At 37.4% G+C, this 23,338-nt stretch overlaps 2 protein-coding genes and 1 long non-coding RNA gene across 4 annotated transcripts in view; 1 reads left to right on the forward strand and 2 right to left on the reverse strand.

The window, feature by feature from the left end:
* The window catches only part of LOC136345782 (uncharacterized), a 52,748-nt gene that overhangs the window by 12,691 nt on the left and 16,719 nt on the right, over positions 1–23,338 (forward strand). Inside the window, exon 2 of the long non-coding RNA XR_010733205.1 lies at positions 22,822–23,105. This is a non-coding gene — a long non-coding RNA (uncharacterized lncRNA). The remainder of the gene's footprint in view (positions 1–22,821; positions 23,106–23,338) is intronic.
* On the reverse strand, positions 3,532–6,282 carry LOC136345790 (esterase FE4-like). Its single transcript, XM_066294391.1, has 11 exons — positions 6,146–6,282; positions 5,950–6,087; positions 5,749–5,880; positions 5,532–5,694; positions 5,291–5,476; positions 5,034–5,239; positions 4,803–4,986; positions 4,596–4,753; positions 4,419–4,548; positions 4,207–4,366; positions 3,532–4,154 (listed from the first exon to the last, which is right to left on the reverse strand). Exons 1-11 carry the CDS (start codon positions 6,185–6,187, stop codon positions 3,962–3,964), a joined length of 1,692 nt encoding a protein of 563 aa, XP_066150488.1. The 5' UTR covers positions 6,188–6,282; the 3' UTR covers positions 3,532–3,961.
* LOC136345753 (uncharacterized) lies at positions 12,671–23,066 on the reverse strand. 2 transcript variants are annotated; one of them, XM_066294331.1, is made up of 11 exons: positions 22,939–23,066; positions 22,722–22,884; positions 22,485–22,670; positions 22,234–22,427; positions 21,428–21,559; positions 18,576–18,776; positions 18,337–18,464; positions 17,762–17,951; positions 17,570–17,629; positions 16,978–17,150; positions 12,671–15,413 (listed from the first exon to the last, which is right to left on the reverse strand). In XM_066294331.1, exons 1-11 carry the CDS (start codon positions 23,048–23,050, stop codon positions 15,162–15,164), a joined length of 1,791 nt encoding a protein of 596 aa, XP_066150428.1. In that variant the 5' UTR covers positions 23,051–23,066; the 3' UTR covers positions 12,671–15,161. The 2 variants fall into 2 exon arrangements, with proteins under 2 accessions (XP_066150428.1, XP_066150427.1); XM_066294330.1 differs by having other exon boundaries at positions 17,762–17,966.

Below are 23,338 nucleotides of genomic sequence, written 5' to 3' on the forward strand. Positions count from 1 at the left end.
GAAATGGAAAGGCTTGGGGGCTATTTTTATTCACGAAAATCAAATCTCACCCTAAAGATATCTTAACAAGGCATCAAAGCATTTGCCAATGATGATATGACAAAACCTGACAAATTATTTTGCCGAGTCACATCGAACATCCAAAATTCATCAATAAACGTCGACCGAGCGAAGGGTTAACTCACGGGATGGAAAAGGGCTAATTTGCATAAGACTAACATGTAAACGTCAGATTTAATTGCTACCTGAAACGAATTTGATTCCCGATTGAAACGGGCGAGTCAAGGGTTTCCCCTTACGGTAAAATAATAAAGAGCAATAAGGTGACAAAAGAATAGGGCCGGAGATATAATTAAGAAGGGCTTCTGTGCAAACACGTCTCGTAAATCAAGGGCCGCACAAAAAAGCGTGTCTAATGCATTCAAAGCAATTGTCGGATTGTTGTTTTTAACTTTGGGTTGTAAATTACAATTAAAGGCTTTAGGGAAACGCAAATATTTAATTGGGAGAGTCACTGGAACGTGCAGGTCGGCTAAAAAAAAAATCATCGAGAAGCTCAAGAACGTTCAGGAGATATTAAAGTGGGCTCGATTGAATCAATTTTCTCGGCGATCGTAGCCCCACTTAAGAATCCCGAGTAACTGAAAGTAATGCACAGGGGGTTTTCAATTCGGGTCTGTTAAATATGAGGATAGCCCCAGCAGTACCAGATCTAAAACTTGAAGAAAAAAAAATTGGAAAATATTACATTATTACTCAATATTATTTTTAGCTTCTGCACTCTGTTCATACTGAGAAGATTTTAATGTTGTAAAATAGACCTCAACCTCGGACTATACCTTCATTATTGGCAAGTCTTTTTCGAACGAGCCATTTTTCCAAGTTTCGGTAATAGAAAATATTCTAAAGGGGCTAAATCTAGCGAATAGGACGGTTGAGGAAAAAGCCCGAAGACAAGTTGATTGATTTAGGCCATCGCTATGATGGAAGTGCGAACTGGTTTCATCATCGCGGCGCTGTTTTTGTTCTATTGTGGGTAATCATGGCTGCTAACTCGGGTAATTTGAGTCGACGGTCTTCAACTGCAATTTTATGGATTTTCACCACAATTTCTGGAGGGGTCAAATCTGAGGTGTCATTGGATCGACTACTACGGAGTTCGTCTTGACCTCTCGTACAACCGCTTTTGAACTCTACAACTCAATGCTTTCGACGTTTTAATGAAGGACCAGATTTCTCCGGAGTAAAATTTAACCTCGCTTTAATGTTAGAGGGGCCAAGACCTTTCAAATGAAAGTATCGAACCATGTATCGATGACCAGTTTTTCCCATGTTCACAAAATCTCTAAAAGCGTTCACTAAAAGCGGCTCCAAAACAAATACAAATCAACGTAGCATCCTCAAACTTTAAAAATACGCTTTTTAACTTAGTTCTTTGCAATATGGGGACATTTTTTAACGAAAAAAATCGAAATTTTTGTGTCAGGTCGGCCACTTCTGGGACCACTCTCATACAGAGACCCTTCAATCATACAATGAAATATTCGTTCCCGAGAAAATTTTTATATATTCGTAAGTATTAACTATGTGCTGGCGTGTTCATGCGTCTATACGAGCAATGAGCAAGTCATATTGAAAAATTAACTGCAAATCCACATGTGGCACGGACCAGTGTCATGCGTGCTGTGGTTAAAAACAGATGCGCCACCGATCTGTGATGTGCGCACTCAACAGGCTAAGCTGGTAAAAAAGTGATTTGGTACCTCCATCATCAACAAGACAATTTTAATTTTTAAGCAAAATTGGATTTGGGCAAGCAGAGAAGGTACGAGGGGATTTAAAATGTGGCAAAGTTGCAAAATTTTTGACTTTAGGGGTATGCAATTTGAAAATGTATGCAAAACAAACACAAGTCAACGCGGCACTCTCAAACTTTAGACATAAGCTTCTTAAGATTAGATCTCTCTCAACAAAAAAAAAAATCGGGTACTTTTGGGACCGTCCTCGTAAATGGGAATGAAATTAGGAGATCGAATGTCGATATTCCTAATGAAGTAGTGAATCCACAATTAATTAACATATTTTCTTGACGATGTGACAAATAAAACTTTATCATAAAATTACTTTTATATAGCGAAAGTTGGATGCTCAGGGAATATTATATAAAGCGGAGAATCAAATGGAGGGAATTCAAATAAGCAGAAATATAAACTAACTATTCTCTCAGGTCATGTTTGACCTTACTAAAAGCAAACTCTCTTTCCAGTCATCAAGCCAAATCAGCATTTATAACTAGCTCGTTGTGCTCTCTTATCATTATGCATATGTTGTACGCCCTTTATCCAGTCACCCCACGCGCCATAATAGATTAATCACCCCAAGAAACAGCCAATATTACACCACTTTATTAGGTCATTAATTGTGCCCCTGGGGACATATAAAATTCGCTGACTATGCACTGCGAATTTTAGTAATGTTTGTTAGTCATTAGGTTGATTAAAGGGACGATTCTTTTCGATATAAACTGAACATCAATGAAAAATTTCTATCAACCTGGCAACTTCCATCCTTTCAATTTAATCAGCGGGGTAATTGTAGATTCGGTCCATGAACTTTTTCTTCCAGTTGTTTGTTTCATTTTACGATCGGGCGAAGGTTAAGGAAACTTTCGGCCCCTGGCGAAACGGTCAGTTTATATTTATATGTCCAGGAGTCGACATCTTTTTCTCTTTCAAGATTAATTCATTTCCAGCTGCTCTAAAGGTTACTGACCGCCGTCCTATAAAAGTCGAGACGTATTTATTGTTTTATTAGTTCTTGATTTAGGAATAAACGTGTCAATCAATCTTCCGAGCAGAATTACGTTCAAGTAGACTTTCCTCACGAAAAAACTAATTTCACCGGCCTGTATACCATCCATCATATTGTCGAGAATCTTGAGTTTTCAAAACTGTTCTTATTATTTCCGCCATGCTGTCAAGAAGTTTCTCATTTTTCTGCAAACTGATCCATTGTTGCGCAATTAGTTAAGGCATATTTTAATTTTAAGTTCCAGCCACTCTCTCTACATGTAGGATCTCTTTGCAGTTCCAAAACCATCAATTTCCTTGTATTCTAATCCAACAAATACGCCTGAAAACTCTGTGTGACTACCCAATTCCGTAGAGTAACTAGTAAAATCCCAGTGCAGACGTTATAATAAATTTCCTGAATAATAAATTGCGAAAAATACTCGACGCGACATTGATCAGTCTGCCGGATGGAAAATGTTCTTGTATGGAAATAAATTATACACAACGATAGAAGTGGAAATCGGATTTATAAATGGAAATGTGGCGTTTTATTTCAAAATTGTATTGGTAACCCTGTGATCGATAAAAGTAACATCACCTATGGGTATCGAAAAGCTATATGATTTTATCTCGATTTAACCGAATTGAATTGCAGTTCATTTTGATATACTTAAAATTACTTCAGGTGTCGGATGTCTGCGATTTTCCCATAAAAGTAAGAAAAATGTGCGACCCGACATCGATAAAGTAAATCTTGCAGCATTTATTCACACAATAAATTATCCAATCATATTGACTAGTAAATTAACTCATTAGACCCAATTAAATTACACTATAGTCGAATGCTCTTGAGTGAATAGAATTAAAATTGCCACAGAGTTGGGTTTTGGGTTTGCATATAAAGCATTAATTTAAAGCCCCTGCTGTTGGAAAATTTTGATTTATACTGAAACAAGGTTTATTTTCGGTATCGCTGAATAATCTGGAAAATGTAACAAATAGTGATGCACAACAAAAATATCAAAGATATACATGAAACTGAGTTTCAGTAAACTTTTGGCTTAATCTGCACTGAAACTCCTTAATTTAATGGTCTTATCGCAATAAACTTGAAAGCTCTCTTGTTGGTAAAAGCTGTAATTTCTGAGATTATACTGTTGCACTGAAAACTAAAAACTATCCAATGGTGGAACTGCATATTTGTCATATAAATAGTTCCAAAACATGAAGGCTTCTGCCTTGGGTAAGCCGGTTTGCATGCTTAAATATTCGTCGATTTTCAAGTACCTGAACGTTTCGTCGATTGGAAACCAAGTGGTGTTCTGTAGCATTTCCCGGTTTGCTCCCCCAGGGGTCGGATTTCTATTTTAACAATTTAGGTAACAGTTGTATAAATTAGTTATTAATAGCTCACAAATATTTGGCAAAATTAGTCCATAATTCCATCATCCTAAAATGCACCATTTGATCAGATCGTTCAAATTTCGAGAGATCTGAGTTATCCGGAATGTCCTCGCTGTATGATCTGCTGAAGATGTAGTTTAAGTCTTCAGAGTGAGCCACCTTTCCTGTCCCTAAATTACCTTAAGACGTTAGATAGTTGCTTTACGTAAGTACTTCCCTTACCAGGTACTGCATAAGGGTTATTGCCCATTTTGCCACTATACGAAAATTGGTAGAAATAAACAGTACTGAATGCCGCCATCAAAGAGGCTAGTTTGATGTTCCCTTTGTCCAAATCGTGCATACTATGATACTAACAAGAAACATCAACTTGACGGTAGTGGCTTAGTCCATACAAACCTTTATAAGCTTAGCGCGGTCTTTGGCAAATCTACCAAAATATCCCAAAATCTCTCCTCCAACTGAGTCTTTCAAGGTGGAATTATTGGTTATGTTCATGTCAAATGGGACTAATATTGAAGGGTTTGAGTCGTATGCGTTCTCCAAAAAGGATAAATCTAACAAATATAAATTTTAAAAAATCAATACTTGAAACGTAACAATTACCTCCCAATCTAACAAGGCCTAATGACTCTTCATCGGTATTTCCAATTAAAATTGGAACTTTGCTGTATTGTCCATTTAAGAACGACTGGTATTGCAATTCGGTCAAAAACGCCCCATCGTGACACACCTCCTTAGATGCTGAGTAAAAAAATCCTTTGGAAATTTGATAATTGGCCGGGGTTTCCTAAAGAAAAAAATATAATTTGATGTACGAAAATGTCAAAAACATACAGTTTCAGAAGTTAATGTAGAGGCAGCTTTATCAATCTTTGATGCCGGCAAGCTTTGCAAATACTGCAGAATTTCAGTCGAATTGGTAGAGGTGAATTCAGGATCTAATAATTTGATGGTTTTGTATGTGTAATCGGTCTGGTTTCGTTGGTAGGCCATTGGGGATAAGGAAGAACCACTCTGCAGGATTGCAGCACGATACAGACCTAATTTAAAGAGAGTTTCATTAAACGGTAATTATTTAAGAGAGTTTAGACCTTTTGATAAAGGGCTCAGCAAATGATAACCCACAGATGATCCTCCGGAGCTTTGTCCAAAGATGGTGATTTTCTCGGGGTCTCCTCCGAAATATTTTATGTTCTTTCGAATCCATTTCAATGCCAAAACTTGATCTTTCAAACCGAAATTGCCAGAAATCACTTCATCCCCAGTTGATAAAAACCCTACGATTGACAATTTTTTTATAGGTATCTGTTAATTCGCCACTTTTGTCTTTACCAAAAGCCCCTAGGCGGTAATTTAACGTCACAAGGACCACATTGGAATCCATGAAGAATTTGGGGCCAAACCCACCGAAACTCATATATCCGGAACCTGATACAAAACCACCCCCGTGAATCCATGCTAAGACTGCAAGATCGGGGGCGAACGAGGTCAAATTCTGCGAGAAAGAAAATGTAATTAGTTCAGTAAGGGATAAAAGACGGTTTTATACCTTAGGGGTGAATACATTGAGGAAGAGGCAATCTTCGTTTTCAAGATCGCTGTTTGTGGCCAATTGATAGCATATACTTTTTTCCGTAGTAGCATTGTAAGTGTCGTTCCAAGGTTGTACAGGTTCAGGTGGCTGGAAGGTGTTAAAAAACTAGCAGTAAAGAAACTCCAAGAGATGGTAAATTTGGAAAAAAGCACCTACTTTGTATCGAAGAGATCCAACAGGAGGCTCGGCATATCTAAGAGCCAAAAAACTGTGGAACGGAGTACCGTTCAGGGTTGTATTGGTGAGCCCCTCGATTTTTCCATCTGGAAGATCTACCACTATTGCATTTACCACCTGAGAATTCACATACATTTTTCACACAAAAGACAAATTGTCATAAAAAAACACTTACAATTAAGAGATAAATTACAGTAATTTCGAAGACTTGCAACATTTTGTGGCTTTAAGCGAGAAGGTCTGCTCGGAACTGGGATTTTTATCATGCAGATCACGTACTGTAGAGTTAAAGTCGAATACGAAACGAAAACACTGGGATTTCCTTCGATTAGATTATGTTCAGTAAACATATTGATTCGTTTTATTGAGTCATTTTTTAATAATAACGCCAGATTAAAACAATCGCAAACAGTGCAGAAATTGTTACGCTTCATATCTCTAACAACATGCGTTAAAAAATCTCGAAGCTCAATTGATTATGCGACTATTAGCAACGTCGCATTTGGAGCCCGAACCGAATAGTGGAGTAAAATTACGCCACCCTGTATACATTTATGTGCACTGTATGTGGCAATGTTGACATTTCAGTTTTGACTTATTTCATGAGAATTTCAATGCTAAGATTTTTTTCTTTATTTTTTTATCGTTTCAGTCGTGTTTTTGGCGTTCAACTGGATCATATAAAATTTCCTAAGAAAAATGACAGCAACGAACTGAAAATCTTACCGTTGGTAAGTCACCATCACTGGCATTTTGTTAGACAACATCGAGTCCGCAAGGATTTTGCGCGTTTTATATGCTCGATATGCAAATATCGAGCATAACTGTCGCACTGATATTAATATTATACATTTTAATTGAATTCAAACATTACGATTTTTTTTTGATATCTAGGCAATCTATAACATGAAATTGCTAATAAAAAATGAAAAACGAGCATAATTTCACTAATGAATTTTGGAAAGACGTCTGCAATTAACATGTTTTAAAATACGTCCCAAAGGATCTTTCAGCAATGCATAAATTACTCCCTGCGAAATGTTCCGTCCGATTAAATTTCCCTTTGAAAATGGATGAATTAGCAATTGTAATTTTATGTTGACACCGAGAAAACTCAATTTTCACGATTGTATCAATCGAATTTGGTGTAAAAGACGAAAGAGAATCATCATCAATTTGCGGTTTCGAAGTCGAAAAGATCTAGTACTGTTAAAGCACAATAAAGAGTAACGGTAAGAGAAATAGATGGAATCTCCCTGGAAAGGGTGGTAAATTTATAGGCGAGCGTGATTAGGATTTTCCAGTAGTTTTGCAGGGGTGATAAATTAACGCCTATAAAGATTGATTTTTGTGGTATACATTTGATGGCGAAACCAACACATTTGAATAAAACATTTTCGAAGGGTCTTAACATTACGCAGTACCATATTTATTTTCAGGGCACTTTAACCCGTTAAAATTCAATTTCGAATTCTAATCCATTTCCCTTGCCGTCGATAATGCACCTTTTTCACGTGTCTGAAGACTTAATTTCCCAGAGGCAGCTCATTAATCCGGAAATATTACGATTTTTTCTAAAAGAAAATAACACGATGTTTTAGGCAGAGTTTTTGCCTCAATTAAGGAAAAAATGCCGGAATTGACCTTATAGCTGTAGCTGCCTTCAGGCTCCAGTAATCTATAATTTTATTAAGTGTCTGTATTGAATTTAATTAATTTTCCGGTTCCCGATAAATTGTCCATGATTAAGTTCGAACGAACGAACTAATATTTGATCCTTTTTTAGTTTCCGAAGAGTTTGTCATGGAAAATTTCGTTGATCATGGAAAGCGTTTTGAAACGTGGAGTTCGACGCGGATTGAATTAGATACAAAGAGTTCTTGCCTACCTAAAGGTAGAATAAAAGGGTTTCCCCAAAGGGGAGTGTTAACGATGTCAATGCCGACGGAGTTAATTTAAATTGGAACTGGTTTGTTGGCATTGTGATTTACTGATGTAAAGGGTAAATTCGTTTGATGAAGATTCGGACAGACATTGAGAAATGCTCCTCTTTTCATTTAATGCGCGGGAAAAAACAATGGGGTTGGGTGCTTAAACCGCCAACGAACGGGGATAATACATTTGCGCAACCCCAAGACAAAAATGAAAGCCAGAGACATTTGCGTGAAATTTATACTGTATATGCGAAAACAATGCGGTGACTTTATTTAAAAAAGAGGTGAGAGAAAGGGCCATTTTCCAAAGATAAAATTCCTTTGTTTTCCACGCTTTGAATGCTAATATTATACCCACCACATTTTCGATATTATTACAGGCAAAGTTCTTTCCTTTAATTTCTGGTTATGGCAGTTTCTAGGCGATTCCGCTGGTGTTTATTTGGTCGAAACCTGACCGAGCTAAAATAAAACACCCCTTTATTTGGATCTACCCACGTAACGCGTCAGGACCAAAAACTCCCACAACATTCAATCCCCTTATTTCTGTCGAGAATCCTGCTGGCTACGTCTGAAATTTGTATTAACCGTATGGGAATTGTCGGGTATTTTATTCTGGTGGAGTGGCAAATGGAAGCACTTCTCACATAACATCCCTCAACACTTTAAAAATATAAAAAAGGAGAAATCCAGCCCCCTGTCGTTATTTGGGGCTTAAACGTCAAGATTAGCCCGTGGCGGTTTTTATCATTGTGCCCATTAATTCGGGAAAACATTTAAACCGAAATAACACACCTCTAAAAACAAGATTAAGGTATTTACGTCTGACGAAATTAGCGGCAATTTATCATTCAGAGATATTTACTTCGGAGCTGGGTTGGAACGTAAAGGTAATTGAATACTTTTTATCTTTTAAATGAAAAACGTGGCCCGATAAAGCGAAAAGGAAACGAAACCACCTGAGCGTTGTGGTAAAAATCGGGACCATTAAGAGGCCATCACAGACCTTTAAGGGTTTAATTTTGTTTACGAAATAAGTACAATTGCCTTGGCATGTAGGTAATAAGGTTAGGAGTTTTTGAATTTCGACATTGATGCGCACAAATTTAGTCTTCGACGTGAGTGCCCAGAAATTGATCACAGATCGACGTGAACGTCGAAACGGGATACAAAGGGAATACTTAAAAGTAGGTTGCTTCTTTCCGCTAGGGATGAATCGGAAGAGTTTTTAAATTTCAATATAGACGCATTTCGTAGAAAGATGAATTTCGTGTATGCTGCGTGAAGCAGGTGTACTTAAGTAGACCACAAATTGACACGTTGAAACTCACAAAGAATAAAACAGAGCGAGGATTTAGAAATATGTGAAATCGATTTATTGTGCGGATCGATCAGGGCTGGGAATTTTCAAATTTAAATATTAACGTGTACCTCGATGCCATAAATTTTCTGTTGTGGAAGTACGCTTTACACCGCAGGTTGGTTTACTCTACAAAGGGATGAAGGGAAGGAGTTTTCCAAATCTCGGTGTCGATTCATTTCGTGGAGCGATGAATTTCGTATTTGTCGCACGAGGTAGGTCAGCAGCTGACATGAGCCTAAGGAAGGGAACGGAGTTCTTATTAAGAAATAAGCGAAATTATTGCTTTTCTGCACGCAACGATGGCGGATGTGATCATCCTGATACTAAACGAGGGTTTTTTTTTCAAATTATGATCTCAATCTAAAATGGCAAACGAAGATCCACCAGCCAATAAGGAGAAATTTTCTTACGTTCTCTCCTAGTGCCCACTTTATTCTCCTTTTTAACTTGCTTTTGGATTACTAAATCCCCAATTTTAAGTCTCTCCCTGTATCCAGCTGCATCCAGAAATTAGTAAGAAGAATAGAGATTACCCAGTTCCCGGGGCATTCATCTCGAAAAACGTCGTCTCAACTCCAAAGCTGCAATCCAGTATTCTCCCGAAGCATCCCGAATCGTTGACCTCGTTTCCTCACATTCTAATGGATTGCCGCTTTGTGTTTCTTTTCTTTTAGCTTTTCTCATAGGAAACTATGAGTTTCATTATTGTTACACCCAGTTAAATGCAAAGCTCTATCGCTATTTCTTTAGATATATTTTGAATTTTTTGTGGGATCTGACATTAAGTTATTGTAAATAGAGTTACTGTGCTTTGAGTTTGCGGATAATGAGAAAATAGCTGAAATAGAATAGGGTTATCTGACTTGACACGTCGGCCCTTAAGGCGAACTTGCTCTTCGACGAATGTCGCTAAATAAAATGCGGATATGAGGTCCAATTGCTGCAGGCCGAAGGTGGATTATGGGTCCAAAGCGGATCCATTTTTGTAATAAAAAAATGAAACAATTTTTTTGGTAATAAGAGCAATATATAGTAGGGCTTTAATACAACATACATAAATTTAAATAAACTTTAATAGGTATGAACGTATACATATCACAGATAAAACATTTAATAAAATCTCTTGTGGAAAAAACAATTAATTCGATGTATGGAAATTCGATAAAAGTTTAAATAAACTGCACACGGAAATGTTATTCTTCTGGGCAAAGCTCAAGGTTGGTCATATCTATCATCATAATATATAATATTATTTGTTAATTATACTAAATCGTTAAACCTATTACATGGTGTCACTAAATTTCCATAAGACTTGGATGGTACATTTTGCTCAACGTCATATTTTTTATGAAAGACTATTAGGTATGCAATAATAGACTTTTATAATATTATGCAAGAGATAGATAATAAGATTCTAAAACTAACATTTTGATTTTTGTTCGATACAGACTCTTACGAATTATTGTTAAGACTGATATCCTTTAATGCCTTTGATGTATTGTTTAATTCACAACAGCCTGTATTGTATTATGCCCTTAGTTCAAGCGACATTTATAAAAGCGTATTGATTATAATTACAGTATATTACAAGTTGTCTAGAAGCCACTTTTTAGAAATAAAAATTGATTCTGTCCACGAATTTGTAGGTATATAACAACTTTACACCTGTTTGTACACACATGATAAGTCCTATTAATCTGTTTTGATAACGTCTATTAATGAATTAATTAGCCACCCTTAATAGCATTTGCTGATGTACATTTTTGTATGAGTACTTCGTACATCTTGAACGTCAAGTTTCAGTGGAATTTCAATTTCTTTAGGTCTAACGTAGCGACGGGGCTATGCGATAGCAATCGTAAAAGTTCAAAATGTTATAAACCTTGTTCTTAATGTTTTACCGGCTTAAAGTCTAGTCGGTGGGAAATTTAAGAAATTTGATATAATTAAAATCAATTACGTGTCAATGAGTGAAGCTTTAAAAGTAAACCGGGGGTTAAGAAAGCCTTTATAAAATCAACGTAAATTAAAAAGTAATAAACTTATAACGAAATTACTTAAAGGGCATTTTTATTAACATTTTTAATTTGCAAAAAACACGGATGCTTAGCCGTGGCTGAAGTATAGTATTGTACTCTTATATAATAAGCATCATCCCCTCGGAAGAATTTGGCCAACGCTCGTCTAATGATACACTGTTGCCAGTAGTTTTCATTACCTAAATGGGATTCTCATAATTTAAATTTAGGTAAGCTCGATTTCTGAAACAATTTGTGAGAAGAAATAGAAAATTGGAGTTACTAGCTTTTCTTGAGTGTTTGAGTAACCTCAATTTCCAGACACTTTAATTACACGCAATACTGATTACTGGCGTCTTCAAGTATTTGGTTTCGAATACTTATGTTTTTACAAACTTTGGTTCCAATTTTTGAACTGGGGGCAATTTCAAACGTATTAGAAAGTTAGTTCGTCCAAATTGTTGGAGGGGGATCGCTCTTGTATACAACCTCTCGCAGGTGAATAAAAAGTTGAGGACTTGAGTTATGAGTATTTTTGAATGCAGCATCTAAAATAAATTGTATTTAAAACTTGTAGCTAAAAGTTCGTTCTTAGTTAAAAACTGATTTGAAACAAAATTTGCATAAATAAAATTGAAGAACACTTCGTAACACTTCGCCGTCTTAAAAATTGACTGTATTTGGTGCGTTTTTTGTAAGACATATTAACCCCTGAGTCGGTAGCTGTGACCGTTTTCGAAATTTTGTCACCTAATTGATTACAAACTTAAGTTAAAATTGCCACCTTTGGCGGGATGTTAGAAGAGACCCAAGGAAGTATTTCACGTTTTTTTCACATTTTCTGATTATATACAGGGCGAGGGAGTAGACACTAGCAGTAATTTGGCACTCGATATAGCACCTTGCTTTCAGTTCAATAAGCCATTTAAACATACAGTCACTCAAAGAAGTATCCGTACAGCCGGAAAAAAATTCTGTAAACCGTAACTGTTGACTGATTTTGTTCAAATTTTGTATAATGACAATTCAAACCGAAACTCAATTTGCGTAATTGAGCAACTTTTGAAAATTTAACTTTTAGAGTGCTTTCCAGCGTTTAAAAAAAACTCCGTTTTGAAAACTTCTTGTGCGGTGGAAATTTTTCAATGTGGTTTTAACATTCTTGCAGAGAGGATTTTTCTTCATATATCCTGAAAATTTGATCAAAATCGAACCGCAAATAAGGGAGTTGCAGCTTTTTAAAGTCGTTAAAAATGTCAAAGTTTCGTCATTTTGCGCGAAAATCGTCACTCTTTGGCGTTTTTGAAAGGCTGCAACTCCCTCATTTGTTGTTCGATTTTGATCAAATTTTCAGGATATATGAAGAAAAATCCTCTCTGCAAGAATGTTAAAACCACATTGAAAAATTTCCACCGCACAAGAAGTTTTCAAAACGGAGTTTTTTTTAAACGCTGGAAAGCACTCTAAAAGTTAAATTTTCAAAAGTTGCTCAATTACGCAAATTGAGTTTCGGTTTGAATTGTCATTATACAAAATTTGAACAAAATCAGTCAACAGTTACGGTTTACAGAATTTTTTTCCGGCTGTACGGATACTTTTTTGAGTGACTGTATATAAGCAGACGCTTCGTTTTTGAGATACAGGATGTCAAAATTTCGGATTTTTTCGTATTTCCCACGCAGCTCCTATAGTTTTTGAGATAATCTATTAAAATTTTTACAATTTGTTATTTGTGAGAGTCCACAACTTTTGACGTGTCTAGGCAATTTAAAAACCCACAGGGCGCTATCATATCTGTAACTGTTTTCGTGTAATTTGAGAAAGTGTCTGAAAAAACGTATCATCAATAAACATGTTACTCATCCAGAATTTAATAATCTGAAACGCCTCGAAGTAGCCCTTAAAGTCACGAGTAAATTAAAATTGTTCAGGATTATTTGTCAAGGGATGTCGCTCTGACTTAATATTATTGTACGCTTTCATGTAAATGTGTTCAATGATTTTGATGCATTTACGCTTTTACTCCCGACGACATTTTTTAAAATAAAATATCGTTTTAGAGATTTACTCAAATTACTCGAAAACGGTTACGAATACGATAAAAGTGGAAGAGACGAAAAAGGTTCGAAATTGAATGCGGAATCCAAATTTTTGAGATCAAGCAGTCAGTGGCGTAACACAAAAAAGTTCCGGTCAAACGAGGTCTGACCGCCGAAAAATATCTAACTGTAAGTTTTTATATCATCTAGATATGTCAAAACTTGTGGACCAGCACAGATAACAAATGGTAATAATTTAATGAAATTATATTAAAAACTATGGAAATTTGTGTGGGAAATACAAAATAAATCCAAAATTTTGACACGGTGTACCTCAAAAACGAGACGTTTGCCGACATATGTTTATATGACTTATTGAGCTCAAAATAAGTGCTCTATAGAATGCCAAGATCCTGCTAGTTTGAACTGACTCACCCTGTAGAGAAAATAAACTTGATTGGGAATAATCTAAGTTAATCAACTTTGCCCGATATTTTAGTGGCCCAATAATTTTCAAACTTTAGCTTCTTGCCTACAAGCTTCTACACCTAACCAGTTTCCTATGTGCGTGCGATTTTGGTAACCAGGAGAACAAGACTCACCTACAATTCGGCTAAAAATGATATTTGCGCGAATTATTGTAGTTTCTGTGAAAACCTGCGAGGTAGATAAATTTTTTAAATCCATAAAGTTACTAGTGTTCAAGGTGGGTAATTCCACAAGGGCTCTTTATGAAACCCAATTGTTCTGCCCCGAACTATCCTATTACACGTCTATGTAAAATGTTTCATCAAAGCAAATTACAAGCCATCAAAATTGAAAGTGTGCATTTTTGAATTTCAAATTATGCTTTTTTTAAATTTCAGCCGATGAATAAAATTGAGGTTTTCAGAGTGAGAGTGGGAATAAACCGGGATTGCATTGGAGGATTTTGGAGTAATTTCGAGAAATTGTGATGCAGCTATTAATTTTAGATATCCGAAGCAAATACAGTTTTTTATTGTAATTCATCTTAAATTAGCGAACATCAAAAGTCAGAAAAGCCAATCCTTTCAGGAAAAACTCGTGATAGCAGTTTAGAATTTGACCCAACTTAAAATAGAAAACTTCTTATAATTACGTATAAATATTCACCTAGAGATACTTTATCGATAAAACTAACTGGGGATACTTAGAAGAAATTAATTTAACTGCTATATTAACATAAACCTATTCAATACCGCTTTTTGAGAAGTTCTTGCACCAAAGCAGTATATGGCAGGTGAATTTCTTCTAAACCCCCTACTACCGGTATTAAAGCTGGACCTCGCTGTTTATGTCGGTTTGTACACATGTCTTCGACATTAAAAACTTACTTACTACTCTCTAAATTTTTACGTTTTACACCCTGAAAGCTCTAAGTGTGGTGATTTTCCTACGTTTTATTTGCTGTATAAGATATGGCAGTATGTATTTACAGAAAATATCTTTTACAATACAAAACGTTCATTTAAACCTGTAAGTTGGTTCACAAATCCGATACTAACTAACAAGAAAATTGTGAAAATTCGCGAATCAATTCAATATTTTTTTCCTCCAATTGTTCCTTTTGCTTTCGCGAAGGGGCTCCAGTACCGTTGCCTCAACAAGTTAGTTCTCCAGGAATTCGCGTTAATTAATTCGGATTTAAACCGTGAGAAGGGTTTAAATAAACAAATTGACAGTACTATATACAAACAATTACTTCAAATCCATTTGCATAGCAAACAACGGTAAACCATAAACTTACTCTAACGGATAACTAACGTCGATAGGCCCTAGGTTGATCCCACAGCTCGAAGTAGTCGGGGGGAGTTTGCTATTTGTATCGGGCAGGTCCCAACCACTCACACCCGAAGATCTGGCACAGGGCCAGCACTATCACCAGCACTATCAAAACACCAAACAACGAATACACTATGCACAAATGCACCAGGGCGAACACGTAAAGGGTGCGATGACACCACTTGTTAGGCTCGTACCACGTGGGTGCGTAGTCTGGGTACTTTATGTGAAGGATCCAATAATTGCCCAAGCCGAACCAGACTATTAGAACCATGGTGAGCGCAATCTGAAAGAAAAAAATAATGATTGGAAATCGTAGTATATGCACTAGGTACAGTATTTGTCCATACCTTTGGGGAAAATCATTACATACTATAGTATGTTATTTCGTCTCGCTTTTCAGTTTCTAAATCGACGAGTTGTATATTTACGGCGAGCGATAAACTTTTTTTTTTATATGTTTTCGTGCTGATACAGAATATTTTAGATAATTCAATCGGGTGTTGGTGCGGCGGCAAAGAGGGTTTTCGTCATAGGAAATAAAATCGGGATAATCGGGCGATCTCCGGTTTCAAACACTCGTGAAATACGTTGCTCCTGTCGTAGGGTAAAAGTGGATATTGCTAATGAGAAGGTAACAAACGAGGTGCCAAAACGAAGAAAATGAAAAGCCCTTTAAAGTGATGTATCACTTAACCTCCTTTGCCATATTAGGTATTTGGGGGAAGGTGGCTTCGGGGGGTAGAGGGTTGAAAGACGAAAGACAGGCAGTGAATCCCACATTGCAGTTATTCCCCTTCGATAACAAAATCGACCTGGTCCGGCGCTCTTTTAAAAAACCGTTCCGTTTCGAGATAATAGGGGTGGGATGTTTTAAAGTTGACGCCCTGTATATTTTTTTAGTTTTATAGGAATTATTTGTTGTACACCCTGTGCAATAAGATTGGCTGAAAAAAAATTTGCGTTATCACGTCAAAACCAATTTTTATAGGGTCTATTAACACTTTTCTGATTCACCGTATGCAGAGAACAGATGCCATTACGTTGTTGGCATTTATTGCTTCTGACGACTATACCAAGAAGATAATTTCTATTGAAGGGATGGATTCAGAGCGGGGGCGGTTAATTTCTTCAATTTTATATGGAAATTATCTTCTTAGTAGAGCTTCCACGGCATTTATATATTGGACCCGAATGAATAATTATTCAGACATTTATTCGCATTGCGCGGTCAAACCACGAAAACGAACGTATTCAGCCATGTTCCAAGGATCAAAACCGTGGAAGAAACATCGACGATCTATGGAATGTTGTGGGGAGTATAATGGCAACATTTTTAGTTATTTCCTCCATTTTTTTTCCAAACCTCGTTTAAAATTACTCCCCCAACTGCCTGGCCATAACGTCGTAGTTTAATCCTTCGAAATCCGGCTTTAATGCAACCTAGAAAGCTGAAAACTGATTCCTTATGTACTGAAGCGTAAAATTTTCCATTATTGTATGTATTTCTCTGGAATTTAAAGAGGCAAAGCAATTTATTTACTTTTAGCGATGGCGGCTCAAGCCAGGTAAACAAGCAAAAAATTGGGATAAATAATTACTTTTCAACAATTTCCATTACAAGGATTTCGAATTTGTTCGTGTATTTGAGATATGAAATAGCTTTCCTAATAAAATTTCTGGAATACTTCGAGGCTTCAATCGATTATTAGAAGTTCTAGACACGAGGCCGTTGGAGAGTTTGGTAATATGCCTGCTAATAGACAATTTGCGGTTTGGTACCATTGAAATGCAATATACGTTGCCAATCTGAATGTGACGTTATATTTGCATCAAATTGCTATACTCACCGAAGCGAATTTCGAAGCCAAAGACGAGTTATTATGAGCCGAAGGCTCTACGTGTCGGGTGTGCAGCTGGTTCCAGAGACATAAACCCATTTTCACGCTACCAACGGTACCACCGACGACCATGTAAATCGGTATGTTAGGCTCTCGAGGGCAATCCCTTAAGAACTGAACTCCTGCAATGGAGCAAAATAGATAATTAATAATCAGAGAGATATTCGAATTAACCACCGCATTCATGATTTATTAGCAATAGAGTCCCTCATAAACTTGGCCCCGAGTTGCACTCTATATTCATCGAAATTGTTGTCGGAAAGTGCCTGTCCAAGAGGTGAACTTAACGGGGCCTGAAGGCAAATAGATACTCATTTTAGATAGTAATATAGGGGTAAAATCGTTTATACACGGAGCTAAGATAAGTTAAAGGGCCGTCATTGCCACCGAATGATTGATCTATATATCCGAGAGGTTTTAGCCCACATAATTTTCAATCTCTTGACAGTTTCCATAAAGTTCCGTTGCTTCCAAACACGCAAAATGCATTAAAAACTTGCTGTATATCACACGTGACAACAATGGATTCAGGAAAACTTACCCATTATAAGCATTATGAGTGGTACAATGGAAAGACACACCAGCAGAATAGTAACCACCACTAAAACAAAATTATTTAATTAAACTTTGGTTCATTTCGCATGTAAATACGGAGGATTAAACCAAAATTTAATGCTGTCTAAAGTTTACAGAATTGTACATGAAGTTTGCTTTCAATTAGATAATTCATTACCAGTCTTATTAACAATCCTCAAGGCCCTGAAGACAAAATCGCAAGTGCCGGTCGCCTCCAAGTTGGCATCTTTCAACTGATACGCGACCGAACCGTAAGTGGTGAGGGTGAGGCTCAGGCTTAACCCTTGTCCCATTTCTCTGGAATACTTCTGATCCCCGCAGAGTCTGCGTTGCTCATCCCCAGAGACCTGCGAGATCCCCACCTGTTTAATTTACGGCATATTTGGAAGGGTGAATGTGATCTACTTTCAACTACTGAGGCAATCAATCAGGACCATCTACACAAAAATAACGACCGAAAAAAGAGTAAAACTAACAACAGGACTCGATAAGTATATGGCGGTGATGTCGGCAATCGGTAAAGTGCGCTCGAAGTGAGGTGCTACAGTGTTGCCAGAATTCTTTAATTTTCCGGATTAACATGAACATTTAATTAGGTTTTTCGGTTTAGTGTGCTTTGAAGCGATTAAATAAACTCGAGCTGAAGATATATCTCCAGAATTTCGTGTGCTGACGTGCAAAAATCCTAAAAGCATATTATATTCTAATTGGAAATTCGTTCCTAATTCGCACCTGACTAACCGAACTGCTGGCCCTTCGGGATCCACTACTCTCAAATCCGCTGTTTGTGCCATACCCCGTATTTACATTCCCTCTGGATGAGGACCGATATGAAGGAGACGAGCTCCTCCCTCGGGAATCTGAAAATTAAGGTCGCATATCTCAACGCAATCGCCCACACATCAACACCAAATCAATTTATATTCTAATTCTACCCATAGCGGATTGGGAAAGTTGACTGCCGCACTTACTTGAAGGATTATCGGCACTGGATCTCCTCTCGTTCACCGGAGGTTCCTGGAAAGTCAAAGTAAGACTGCCCCTGGAACTTCGCATATCGTTTGCTACATTGTTGCGAGCTGCGATGCTTCCTCGGGGACTTCTGTTGGGGTCGTAGCCGTTTTCAGGGCCGATGCTTCCTCTGGGAGTTCGAGCTTCTGAAGCATAGTCTCCTAGAAGCGAGAGAAATACATAATGTAACAATACAGGGTGGGTTTTTTAAAAGTGTAAATTCCAGTATCTTGAAAATTATACCGGCAATGGTAGCATCCAAAAAGACGTCTGCCATAACGTGACGGGGGAATCTAACTGAGGGTATGATGGGCCCACTGTCCTTTACCCAATGCATCCCAACTACCCCCTGTCATTTTTTTTAATAGCACGGGCACGGTTACGACGTGTTGTCGAAAAGCATTTTCAATAAGCTTTTCAATGGTACCAAAGTTTCTCGAATTCCGCTCTGAAATGTGTCCGATAATGCTTAAAATGCAAAATCCACGAGTAAGGCACGTGGACGTAGAATTAAATGGTTTTCAATCGGGAATAAGTAATAGAAATGATAAGTAATTCAACGTTTTATCGTAATTAAATCAAATCATAAGGTTTGTCGTTCAATACTAATTATTTTTTATAATAGGTGTTCGTTCTCAACGCACTTTCTTATCAAAAAATTAATAATAATGTTAAATGTAAAAAACGAGATTTTTTTTATCGGTATTTATGAAGCTTTTTCTATCCTGTGAATCGTCGCGTCCTGTTCATTATCTGAGCTTCACTTCGTGCTTCTTCTCGCAAATTTTCAATCGAAATGTGGTTTATTCAATTGCGGAATAGGTTGAAACCGTTGTTATTTATGATGTTAAGGAACGTTGTTTTTTACGAACTACAGAAATATTTCGCCAGCGGCACCTTGGAACGACCATTAATCCTTCCTACGTTAGGAAATTAACACATAAATTTGAACAAACCGATTCTGTGGCCAATAGGAAAATGAGTCAACTTAGGACATTAGATGAGCTTACTTAAGTAGAAGTTCTCTGACAATTTTCTCAAAATTCATCATTGTGTATCCGTGATGCATCCACTTTTTAGCAAACTATCAACAGAATGGGCCTAAAAAGGTTCTAAAACGATACAAATTTGCTTTGAAAATGCTTTCCGGTGATATGTTGCAACCATGCCAGTGCCAGTTAAAAAAAAATGACTCGGGGTGGCTCGTTGCGAGGGTAGTGAGTTCATCATATCTTCAATCATCTTTCCACATCGCGTTATGACAGAGGCGTTTTTGGATTTTTCCATTGTCCGTGTAATTTCCAAGATATTGGTATTTACATTTAAAAGAAACCACCCTGTATAATCTAAAGTTGTAAAAATAGTGTTTTTTGAAAGAAACAAAGCAGAACGCTCTTTGACGTCATATTGGTGGAAAATGACCAGGCTTCTGAAGGCTCTAAAGCATTTATCTTATATACAGGGTGAGTCGGGAGGATCGTGCCAAACTTCAGGAGCGTGTTGTACATGAAAAATAAATGTAAAAAAACTCAAATGTCGTTATGCGATTTTCGTTTGTTTACAAGTTATAGCGTAAATAAAATTAAAACATAAAATTTAAAAAAATTATAAATTTCATAAGAAATTCCATAAATTAACGTTTGGATATCATAGTAAATGTTCAAAAATATCGCCATTATCTTCTAAACATTTTCGGCTTCGTCTATGAAGAGCATTCGTTGCGCTCCCGATTGTTTCATGTCTTTCTTTAATGGCAGCTGCAGCATTTCTAATGCATCGAATTAGTGCATCTTGAGTGTCCACTTTTACTCTGTACACTTCAGTTTTAAACCAACCCCACAAACAATAGTCTAGTGGTGTCAGGTCTGGAGACCTTGGAGGCCAACTAATAGGGCCACCACGACCAATCCAACGTCCAGGAAACGTTTCGTCTAAATGTTGCTTAACCTTTATGTTTTAATTTTATTTACGCTACAACTTGTAAACGAACGAAAATCGGATAACAACATTTGAGTTTTTTTACATTTATTTTTCATGTACAACACGCTCCTGAAGTTTGGCACGATCCTCCCGACTCACCCTGTATATTGGACTAGCCATTTGAATGTGAAATCTCATGAATATTTTTTTTATTATTGAAATAATTTTGATCACGTATATCGGAAAGAGTTGGAGGAATTTCATGTAGTTTGAACGAATGATTGGAATGTCCAACCGAGTTTGAGTTTCGAAGGATCAGACAAATTCAAAAACAGTGCATATTGGGCTCTACGTCAGTAATTCAAGATGTAATTTTTGAAAATACTCATTTTTTTCTATTAACGAGGGTAGCGAGTTGTCTAAAATCGGCTATTCTATGTATGACATTTGACCATTTTTTTTTTTAACGAGAAACGCCCCGGACACCTTTAACTCTCAACGTGTATTTTTTGCTACTAAAATTACCAATAACTATAACGGAATAAATCTACGTGCCACCTAAATACGAAGGTCTGGTTAAATGCCAAAACCTACTAAAAAACAAGCTTTAAAGGGCAAATAAGTAGAGTGTGAGCAGCATTGGGAGCACAGGTTGAGGAAACGGGCGCTTAATTCTTAAAATCCCATTTCGTTAAACAAAAAGCTTGACCTGCAGCAAATCATTCACGCCTCATAAACATGAAAAAAGTCACTAAGAGTGCGTACCTAACGCCCATTGACAAAACCCTTAGCGCCATCGTTGTAAAATCGTGATACATTACAACCTCTAAAACGGTAACAACCCTTCTTAGAGCCCCAATTACCCTTTAGCTTTGCTAAAATATTTAATTACCTGCGACACTGCCTCCTGCAATGCTCCCTCTGGGACTAGTTCGGTAAGAAAACGATTCGGGGGCTATGCTGCCCCGAGGGCTCCTGTTGGAGTCCCCTGGGGAATTGCCATGTCTAGGACTTCGAACTCCTCCTGAAAAGGGGAGCATGGAAGTTAGTTTCGGGAAATGATTTTGTGGCAAAAGGAAATTCAAGCTTGGAACGGGTTTTACTAATGACTCAATAGACATGCAGGCCGCAATAGGGGTGACTAATAATTTTTCCACGAAAATGTTAGCAAAATTTTGAGTTTCCTTCTGGAATCTTTCCATGAAAGTTCCTTGGCGTAAGACGGCAAATTATATAAAACTGCCACTGGAATATGGAAGCACTAACGCTTGCAGCATACGAAGTTCTATAAGGCAAACGGGCGTTTTATGATGTATTCAAGCCCTCTGGTATCGGAAAAGTTTTACGTATACGAAATATTAGATGTGTTGGTTGTCTATTTCCATTAAAACGTCGGTATTTATGGAGACTGTAAAGACGGGAAGTTTAATAGGTTTTTGCGTGCCTTCCAGATGACGTGAATGTAATTTTATCTGATTGAAAAAGTCGCCTCAAAAAGCCCACTTTCAGGCTGCTTTTATCGGAAAATGCAGCCACATTTCCTTAGCAAACTTCAAGACTGGATTAAGGCACAAAAACTGATATTAAAGCGTAGAAACGCTGCTCTGTGCTTCTGCTCTTATTAGAGAAAATGCACATTTTACAACTAACACGTATTTATTAAACTACCAAAATTAAGGGACCAATCTCTTTTCTCACCATCATCAGGGATCCACTGCTTGTTCTCCAGTGGAGTTTGTCTGGGAGACCTAGAACCGTCCGGTAACAAACTGTTCCTAGGACTTCGGTTATACTCCGCTATGTTCAACCTGGAACCATATGTGTTGGTCTCTGGAGTTAAACTGTGCCTGGGTGATCTGTTTTGGTCTGGTACCAGGCTGTTACGTGGACTTCTGGATAAGGACAGACAAAACATAGACCAGAAGAACTACAGAAAAGCAGCTACAGACCTGTTGTAATTGTCTGGAGTTAGGCTGTTTCGAGGACTTAAAGCAGAGTCCGGAACCAAACTGTTTCTGGGGCTTCTAAGGTCATTGGGCACCAAACTGTGCCTCGGAGATCTTTGACCATCTGGCACTAAACTGTTTCTAGGGCTTAGAGCGCAATCTGATGGGATCAAGGAATGACGTGGTGTTCTGCAAGTTTTTTTCTCGCAATTTTGGTACAATAACATGAAACGGATTAACCTTTTCTCAACTATATCATCGAAATCCAATTTCTCGTCTTTGGTTTCCATCAATGCTATGTCCGGAATGATGCTATGTCTAGGACTTCTATTGATTTCAGGGATTCCCAAGCCATTTGATCTGTTGCCATCTATGGGAGATACGGCGATGCTGGCTCTACGTCCTGGAATTAGGACTATTACGTACAGACGAAAACGGGATAAACTGGAAACCCTACCCGGGCTAGTGGCCGCTGACCTGGTGCCAGGAGGCCTGGCAGCTTGCGCGGGAGAAGAGGCAGCAGACCTGGATGCCCTCCTTCTTCTTGAAGACGAAGTTCTGCTCAACATCTTCCTCTCCAGAAATATTCAGTTGCCATTCCGATATATTTTCTGAAACAAACAGGTGAGTATATAACCGGTTGAATTTAATTAATAACAGATTCATTGAGTTGGGAATAATGCTACATCTAGAGAACAAGACCTTAATATTAATAATAATAACTTTGGAATAGAGCTGGAATAATTGAAACTAATTCAGCATCAGCAACTTTGAAATGCGAATACCACGTCGATTCGGATAATTTGAAAGTTTCGATGCTAATGAGTTTCCAGGAAATCCGAACGAGAATAATATTA

The sequence above is a fragment of the Euwallacea fornicatus genome, chromosome 21 (assembly GCF_040115645.1).
Source record: "Euwallacea fornicatus isolate EFF26 chromosome 21, ASM4011564v1, whole genome shotgun sequence".
Taxonomy (NCBI): Eukaryota; Metazoa; Arthropoda; class Insecta; order Coleoptera; family Curculionidae; genus Euwallacea; species Euwallacea fornicatus.